Here is a 9,754-nt window from a genome sequence, read left to right as displayed (position 1 = left end):
TTTTTTTTTTGAGACAGAGTCTCGCTCTGTCACCTAAGCTGCAGTGCAGTGGCGTGATCTCAGCACACTGCAACTTCTGCCTCCCGGGTTCAAGTGATCCTCCCACCTCAGCCTCCTGGTAGCTGGAACTACAGGCACACACCCATCACACCCAGCTAATTTTTGTATTTGTAGTAGAGATGGGGTTTCGCCATATTGGTCAGGCTGCTCTCGAACTCCTGGCCTCAAGTGATCGGCCCGTCTTGGCCTCCCAAAGTACTGGGATTACAGGCATGAGCCACCACACCCTGCCGGGCAGTCAACTTTTGAAGGTTAAGGAGATTTAACATTTAAATTTCCCAGGTTCCAAAGTAGTTGTGTTTAATTTTACTATCCCTGTGTGTGCTGTTGGGAAACTAATGGGAGGAGATTTAATAGGGGTGGTGCAGACCAGCTCACTCATTCCCAGCAGGATTCCCTCCATGGCAGCACCCCAGTAGGGCCCTGCATTCCAGGTCTAATCCTTTGCTTGAGGGACTAAGAAGTTCGGATTTGTTAGAGCACAGAAAATGACTCGAGCTCTAGGAGCAGCATTCAGGCTGAGTGTGCTCACAAGAGCCTGGGGAATAAACTAGAGTGTGAGTTTATTAACATTAGCAAAGGCCCCACCACCTGCCTTTCCATATTGGCATATTCTCTTCATGTAGAAAATTCAGATGCCAAAGGGTAATATAATTGGAAGGCTGCTTGGCGAACACAGAGTCAGCCCGTGAGGAGTGAGCTGGATAATCCAAATGCTTAAGGATGTCAGGCCCACGTGTCCTCCCCAAGGAGGGATAAACTGTTTTTAACTTGATACTGAAGATTCTAAGATTGTTGTAAGTCTTTCATTTAATTATTTTACTTAATGTGGTAGCATTTATTCTTTTTCTTGAAAAGCCACCATTGAATTGAGGTATATCAAACAAAGATCTGCTAACATCTAGACTGGAGGTAGTGTGTTGCATGCATTGGTCTGCCACCGAACCCTTGAGTCAGAGTCCCATCCTGTGTGCAGTGTGAAGACCTTGCCACCGTCACCAGACTCCAAACGTCATTTGCTGAGTTTCCTCACTCACTCTGTGTCACATTCTTTAACTGTGTTGATACCATTCAGTTGTGGCTCTGAGTTTGCCAATGCATGTCGATTTCTTAGTCTAACTCTGGTTTTGGAGGCTACCTTACTGGTACTTTTGTGTATTGTTCGTATATAGTTATAAAGCTTTTAAAGTGCATGAGAAAATTTATCTCATTTAGAAAACAAAGAAAGTGGTCCCCACACAGGAGGACTAGGTGGGAATGCTTGGAAACAAAGGGGCACGCCAGCGTCGGGCGACAGCGCTCTGTGTGCCTGACAGCAGCAGTCTCAGTTGGGTCTCGTTTACGCATCTTCTTGTGCCTGGCTCTTCTATTTTGTACCTCACCCGTTTTTTCCACATTTCTTTTTCCCCTTCTTAGTGTCCATAATATGGATTCCAAGTATCAGAATCCAGTGATTAGAATGTCTAAGATTCTTCCCTAGAATTTTGCAGTTATTTTTTACTGCTATGTTGTTTGACTAGTCTCCCTCCCCTGCAATAGGTCAGTGACTTTCCTTCTGTCTAAACTTCTGAAAATTTTCCAGAGACTTCAACTGTGAGACAGTTTGGGTCCTTTTAGCAAGAATATATACTTACAGCAGAGCCTTTTGATTAAGGTTTGAAAAACTATTCTAATTTTCCTCTGTAAACATATTTATATTCTGCTTATATACCCAGACACACAGGAAACTTCGGGTGAACTGCTTTGAGGATTGGGTTTTGTTTTAAAAGCCTTTGTGTGCTGGCGGGCAGGAGAGAGAAGAACTGCAGTTTTGCTCTTTGTTGCATTGATCCTTGTTTTAAACCTACAGCACCCAGTATTCCCAGGCAATCTCCCCTCCAAGTACTAACCAGGCCCAACGCTGCTTAGCTTCTGAGATCAGACAAGATCAGGCACGTTCAGAGTAGCATGGCTGTAGGCCTTATTAATTTTTAAAGTTCACTTGGAATCATTAGAGTAGCCAAGAAAAAGAAAAAAAAAAAGGAGATCTTACTGCAGCTGTTAATAAAACATAAAGTAACAGTATAGTCTTGGTATAGGAAAGGAAAGATTGGGCCACAGTCTACAAACAGACCCATTTATAGATGGGATTTTGGGGTACAATAAAAATAACACTTCGTATTAGTGAAGAAAAGATTCATGGTGTTGGGACAGCTGATTAGCCATTTGGAAAAGACAAAGCTAAAATCCCATCTCCTAATATACACCAAAATAAATTTCAAGTCAATTAAAGATATAAAGGGAAATTTAAAATAGAAAACAAGGATAATTATTTATGTTTTTTTTTTTTTTTTTTTTTTTTTTTAAGACAGGGGCTCTCTCTGTCACCTAAGCTGCAGTGCAGTGGTACAGTATCGGCTCACTGCAGCCTCAGTCTCCTGAGCCCAAGCAGTCCTGCCATCTCAGCTTCCCGAGTAGTTGGGACCACAGGCACACGCCACCACGCCCAGCTAATTTTTGTATTTTTGGTAAAGATGGGGTTTTGCTGTGTTGCCCAGGCTGGTTTCGAACTCCAGGGCTCAAGTGATCCATCAGCCTCGGCCTCCCAAAGTGCTGGGATTACAGGTGTGAGCCACCCTGCCTGCGTTTTATGTATTTTTGAGATATGGATAAGTTCTTCTAAGAGGCCATAATATATAGATTTCATTACCTAGAGATTTAAAACTCTATATTAAAGACAAAGGCAAAATTACAGGCAAAAGATGAAATGGGAAAAAAATATTTGCCACATGCAGTATAACACACAATAGACAGTGTTCTTGGCATTCCTCGGTTTCCTCAGCTGTAATGTTCTCCTTCAGAGGAAGATAGGATTGAATGCAGCATGATATGTGTGACGTCTCTCTGTCCTGGAAGACACTTAGCAATGTATATTCCTCATTGTGTCCCCATCCCTCTCCAAGCTAGCCAACTTCCCTGGGTGGAGTGAAGACATAGCTTTAGTTCACAAAATGGCAGATATTTTTAAATGAATATATTTTCTGTAAATTTAAAATGAACATCAATGCGATGTGTTTTATGGGCAGTTCGGAGAAAGACGTGTGTGTGCTGAGGGAGGGCTAGCACTCACAAGAAAAAACACTTCTTGGAAATTGTGCTTTATTTTTGCTTGAATTGATGTAGCAGCTAATGACATTCAGTGATGTATACACAATGACTAGCACAGTTCCTGGCACATGTAATAGGTGCTCATTTGGTTCCTGCCTTTATTCTCTGCCTGATAGGACATACATACTCTGCCTCTAAATTGTTGATGATGATCACAAAATAGATCTTTTACTTAAATGGTGGAAGTATTACACAGTGACTAGGTCTTTCACACACACAGTGACTAGATCACATTAGTCGAATACACTTTTTTCCTGGTTAGGCACCTGCAACTGTATTCACACATGCCAGATGGCATATTCCACATGCAACATCTTCCTTACCTCTGCTTTTAGCCAGTGACATTTTAAACCGTACTTTTTGTGAACTGGACATGGGGATGATTCAGTGTTCACTCTGTGTGAGTATTCATTTCAGGGATAATTAGATTGCCATGCCAGTTAGCTAATGTATTCCATTGTTTTATAGGGATCTGTTATTGAGATCTATTTTTCCATTACAACACTTGAGCAGTATGATGTTAAAAACTATCATTAAACTTATCCTTCCATCTTATTAGTATTGTGAAAGTAAAACTTAATAATGAGATTGCAGGGGATATGATTGTCAACCTCTACAGACCTCTCTAGTCTACTGATAATTTAATTTTAAATAAAACCAACTCAATTGAATTAAGATCCCCTCCATCTGTGATAAGTGCCTAGTCACATTTTGCATAGATTGGTAAAAGCCAATCACCATTTTAAGCAAATAAAAATGAGATATTGGTTTCATTCACTCTTGGGGAAATGTATGCTTGCTGATAATGAAAACACATCAGTTTTTGAGGAACTTATATTTTAGCAGATATCAGGAAAGAATATCTTATTAGGCAAGGATGGGATTGAACTTTTTTTCCAGGCTATGCTATCCAGTTATTAGAAAGGGAAGAAAACCAAGGCCAGCCACGGTAGCTCATGCCTGTAATCTCAGTACTTGGGGAGGCCAAGGCAGGCAGATCACCTGAGGTCAGGAGTTCCAGAAAGGAGGAAAACTAAAATTAATTGAGCTTTTAGGTGCTTTTCATAGCTTATTAAATCTTTGTGTGATTTCTGGGACCTGTTGTGGGGTGGGAGGAAGCGGGAGGGATAGCATTAGGAGATACACCTAATGTAAATGACGAGTTAATGGGTGCAGCACACCAACATGGCACATGTATACATATGTAACAAACGTACACGTTGTGCGCATGTACCCTAGAACATAAAATATACTTTAAAAAAAAATTTAAAAATTTTGTGTGATTTAATCTTATTAAGTATTTAGCTAAGAAAGGATTATGATCCCCATTGTATAGATGAGGCATGGAGAATTTAAGTGATACTTCCAAGGCCCTAGCTAACAATGACGATTTGAGCTCAGGTCTGACAGATCTCAAACTTCATTCTTTGTGTTACACTATTCTGAATGAAGAAGTGCAAATTGTGTTGAGGAAACAACTTTATCTTTTCCATTGCACCTTTTGGCCTGTAGTCCATCTGAAAAACAGCAGTATTCTGTATTAATAAATAGTGAGTGATGGAAAGAGAAAAGGTCAAAATAAAATTGTGGGCCACTTGGCAGGGCTGTCAACAGCAGTGAAAGAAGTGGAACACGATGTTCACACTGAGAAGAGATGAGCTGAGTGAGGTGCAGAGACCTGCTGTAGGATGGCTCTGGCTGTTGGGGCCTAAGCCAAGGGCAGGATTGGGGACCTGTCTTTTTTGTCTTTCAGCACAAGCATTGAACACCCAACATGTGCTAGACCCCCTTCTAGGCCAAGGGAACAGCAGGCAGTTTCTGTTCTGCCAGAGTTTACGTTCTAGTCTGAGGAACACATGTAAGAGAACGATTTTCAGACACAAGTAAGTGCTCTGGAGATGATCAGGATGTGGGTTACTTAGACTTGGTGGCCAAGGAAGACCTCTCCGAGAAGTGACCTTTGAGTCTGGAGCAGAACATGCCAGATAGCAGGAGTAGCGATTACAGAGGCAAAGGCCTGAATGAGCTTAGTGTCTTCAGGAGACAGAAGTGCAGCCAGGACGTCTGGAAAGAGCAGTGGTAAGATCGTGCAGGGACCTGGAGCTGGTGGCAAGCAGTTTGGACTTTATTCTAAGGGCAGTGAAATCTCTTTGGAGGGTTTTAATTAGGGGAACGACATGATCTTCATGTGCCAAGAAGATGAATCTGGATGCTGTGGAGAGTGGACTGTAGAGGGCTCAGAACAGGGAGGGTGTCAGAGGAGGCAGGAAGGAGCCACCCACAGGCTGGGACCAGGAAAGCGATAGGAAAAAGTGGAATAGAAGGTGACCACCTTCGTCTCCAGAAATGCTCTAGATTTAGATTTGGGTAAAACTAAAGTAGTGGTTCCTCATATTTGTCAGTGTTTATCAAATTATAAATTAACACACAAATGTTGAGTATCTGTTTAACACATTTAAAAATAATAGTGATGTCTTCAACAGCACATATACTAAAATTGGAACAATGCAGAGATTAGTATGACCCCTGCCCATGGATGACACAAGTTTGTGAAGCCTTCCATATTAAAAACAACAACAAAAACCCATACCTTGACATAAATAATTTAAGTTTTTTATGAAAAGTAACTATATTTTCCAAAACAAAAAATTTAGTGAGAAGAGGCCTCGTTTTCATTTTGCAAGTCGCTTTAAGGTCTGATTTCCTGAAAGTCATCTAGATTCTTGCATCTGCTTCTGGCTCCAATCTTGGACCATCACACGTCTTATAGTCACTGGAGAGAGCACAAATGAGGCAGATAACACCACGTTATTATTATGAAGTGGTTTTGACCTTGAGACCTCCTGCAAGGGTCTTGGGGATCCCAGGATCCCCAGACCACCCTTTGAGAACTGCTCCTGTGAAGACAGATGTCATCAGATAGCCAGGCAGAGAATGACAAGGTATTCACTGCTTGGAAGTCCTTCCACCCATATTACTTGTGCTGTCTTTTATTCTGTGTGTGCTGGATTAGGGGTGGGATGGAAGGACAGTGAGGAAACAAGCTGAATGAGCAGTTTGTCAGTGCCTTGTTGCTGCACACAAACCTCAAGGCTCATGACAGGGAGGGGATTATGTTTCTGCTCCCACACTGCACAAGAGGACCCCTCCTTGTCTGTGTCTGCTGGAAGCAGCAGTGAGAGCCGAAGCAGAATATTTGATGTTTGGTTATAAATCTCATTTTTCACCTTCATATTTAAAAAGAAATGTAACCCCATTTTACCACTGGCTACCATTTGGTCACTACCTGCTGTGCACGAATCTCATGGGAGTCCCTTCAGTGGTATCTGTAGACCCTAAGCGCCCTGGATAGGCAAAGCCTACAACACATGTCTCTTTGGGTGGTGTCAGTTGTTTGGCAGTGTATTATTTTAACAGAAAGCCATTTTCATTTCCATTTAAATGTGATTGTATTCTACTGGAGCCAATTTTCTTTGCCATTCCTACAGCCTTCCCCCTACACAGTAAAAATATGTCATCATATGAGGTCAGTGCAAACATAGGGTTCTAGAAAATCATTTCACCAAAGATGACTGGGAAACTAGTATTTTGTCAGGTAAGCAAAATCAGCACTGCCCCATACTTTTCACACATTTTTTTCTATATATATTTTTCTCAATTTAAATATGGTTATTTAATTGTACAGGGAGAAACTCCAATGAGCAACAATTTCTATTGCTACAGCTGTTAACGTCATCTTTCAGTTATATAGGTTTTTTAGGAAATAAATATGGAAACATTCATAAAAATCTTTTATTTTTTATTGATTTAAACCAGTTTGTAACATTTGTATTTTCTTAGATTTTTTTTTTAAATCTAAGACATTCAAATGAACCATTTATATTAAAATATATGACCTTTTGATGATGACTTAAGAGCATTAATTTGTATTTGAAGTGAAAAGAGATCAGTCTGTAAAATAGTTTCACAAGAATGTGGAACTATTTGTAATGAGCATTTTCTGCTTTCTGTATTTTCAGGCCTTCTTCTTGGTCTATGCTCTGGGATGTTTAAGTATTTACTATGAGAAGGTAAGATGCTTTGTTTACATACAGTCCACTTAAAATTTCCCTATTGTTAAAAGCAGGTTGTACTAATTTCTATATTGCATTAATACAAATGTTTCTACTCTTACTGAATAAAATGGGAATTGAATTTTTCTCTAAAGTTTTGGATTTGGGTTCTGAGGTGGGACTGTTCGAGCAAAAGGCATCTTTGACCCCTTTTTGCATTTCATTCCTTGAAACTAGGAGAAGTACAGTATGTTATACTGTGTAATAATTAGGTCGGATCACTAGATCAGGAGATTGAGACCATCCTGGCTAACACGGTGAAACTCTGTCTCTGCCGGGCGCGGTGGCTCAAGCCTGTAATCCCAGCACTTTGGGAGGCCGAACGGCGATCACAGAGTCCAGGAGATCGAGAACCATCCTGGCTAACACGGTGAAACCCTGTCTCTACTAAATACAAAAACTAGCCGAGAGCGAGGTGGTGGGCGCCTGTAGTCCAGCTACTCGGGAGGCTGAGGTAAATGTAGGAATAGCGTGAACCGGAGGCGGAGCCTTGCAAGTGGGCTGAGATCCGGCCCCACTGCACTCCAGTCCCGGGTGACAGAGCAAGACTCCGTCTCAAAAAAAAAAAAAAGAAAAAGAAACCCTGTCTCTACTAAAAATACAAAAAAATTAGTCGGGCGAGGTGGCGGGCGCCTGTAGTCCCAGCTACCCAGGAGGCTGAGGCAGGAGAATGGCATGAACCCGGGGGGCGGAGCTTGCAGTGAGTGGATATTACACCACTGCACTCCAACCTGGGCGACAAAGCAAGACTCTGTCTCAGAAAAAAAGGACATCTGTGTCAGAATAGTATTAAAAATTAGCAAAAGTAAAAGTTACCAGTATTTGGCACCTACTATGGTAAAAGCTACATGTTAGGTACTTTACATGCACTATTTACAGTCCTTCCTGCCACCTGGTAAGAATTTGCAGATAAAGTAACTGAAGCTCAGAGAAAATAAGTAATGTACCCAAAGTCACACAGCTAGTCCAAGTAACTCCAAAGCCCATGACTTTGTGCTGTAGCCTGCTGCCTTTAGAAGAGAGATAATTGGCTGGGCGTGGTGGCTCAAGCCTGTAATCCCAGCACTTTGGGAGGCCGAGATGGGCGGATCACGAGATCAGGAGATGAGACCATCCTGGCTAACACGTTGAAACCCCGTCTCTACTAAAATAAAAAATACAAAAAACTAGCCGGGTGAGGTGGTGGGTGCCTGTAGTCCCAGCTACTTGGGAGGCTGAGGCAGGAGAATGGCATAAACCCGGGAGGCGGAGCTTGCAGTGAGCTGAGATCCGGCCACTGCACTCCAGCCTGGGCGACAGAGCCAGACTCCGTCTCAAAAAAAAAAAAAAAAAAAGAGAGAGATAATTGTAAAATAATTCAAATAAAATGAAAAAGAGAAAAGTAAACAGAACAGTAAATGGAACAGAGAAGGTGTATTCTGTTTGGCTCTTGGGAGCACATAATTTAATCATTCATCACATTCTAATTGCATAAATATTGTTCATGGGTATTCTAGCGGTTTGGAAGCAGTGTCTGCCTGACAAATGGCTCATTTTCCCAAATGGTGGCCATTCTTAGCCCCACCTTGCTTCCTCTCATGGGCCTTAGCTGAAATTTGTCAGAACATTACAGCTGTGACATAAAAGCCTCAACATCTGAACAACATTGGGCTGTGTTGGAAATTTAACCTTCTCTATGAGACTGTTGCTTGTTAGAAGAGGGGTTTGAGTGTTTACTCGCAGTGGGGTCACAAGGTCACACAGGTATGGAATTTTTGCATTAGGAACAACTGCAAAAAAAAAAAAAAAGAAAACTCTAGCCTATTGTATTATAATCTTAGGCTGGGACAAGCTGAGCTAGTCTCACTGAGTAACTAAGCCTTAAATCAGCTGAAAAATTGATTGCTTCAGTAACTACTGAAATGAAGCAAAAATTTTCCAAACTTACCTAGTTATTTTGTTGTCGTTGTATTTTTGGTAATGATACATCAAAATATTCTCTAGACCAAACCATTCTCATTCTCTTTGACTCCTACATTAAAAACAAAGTTGTCTTATAAGCAGTTAATTATTAATTTGTGCCATCAGATAACAAATTCTCTAGTTTCAAACACTAAATTTTGGATTTTTTTTTTAAGTTTTACTATAAAATTATTTTTTGTTTTTCTGAACGTGATCTGACATAGAGTAGCTACTCATTAAACATCTGTGAAATGTTGTCAGGCACTGCCCTCTAGCCTTGGTGGGCTTGTTACAGTGAGACCCTGCAAGCTGGTTCCTCTGCCTGGAATGTCCTTCCCGGCACACCACCACCCCCCTCCAGCCCCTTTCCCTCACCACTCCTTCACTACTTCTCGCGCTCAAATGCTGCCTTTTCTTTTCTTTTTTTTTTTTTGAGACGCAGTCTTGCTCTGTCACCCAGGGTGGAGTGCAGTGGCCGGATCTCTGCTCACTGC

The 9,754-nt window shown here is 41.4% G+C and overlaps 1 protein-coding gene across 8 annotated transcripts in view; it reads left to right on the top strand.

Moving 5' to 3' along the window:
• Positions 1-9,754, top strand: part of TSEN2 (tRNA splicing endonuclease subunit 2) — a 49,889-nt gene that overhangs the window by 25,087 nt on the left and 15,048 nt on the right. For all 8 annotated transcript variants that reach the window (XR_001882264.1, XM_017856116.1, XM_017856113.1 and 5 more), the window contains one exon: positions 7,227-7,277. Coding sequence is in view for 7 of the 8 variants with exons in the window: in XM_017856116.1 (XP_017711605.1) it covers positions 7,227-7,277 (51 nt within the window). In the remaining variant the exon portion in view is untranslated. The remainder of the gene's footprint in view (positions 1-7,226; positions 7,278-9,754) is intronic.

The sequence above is a fragment of the Rhinopithecus bieti genome, unplaced genomic scaffold (assembly GCF_001698545.2).
Source record: "Rhinopithecus bieti isolate Rb0 unplaced genomic scaffold, ASM169854v2 scaffold_44365, whole genome shotgun sequence".
Lineage (NCBI taxonomy): Eukaryota > Metazoa > Chordata > Mammalia > Primates > Cercopithecidae > Rhinopithecus > Rhinopithecus bieti.
The sequence above is the reverse complement of the archived record's forward strand: the minus strand, read 5'-3'. Positions and strand labels throughout refer to the sequence as shown.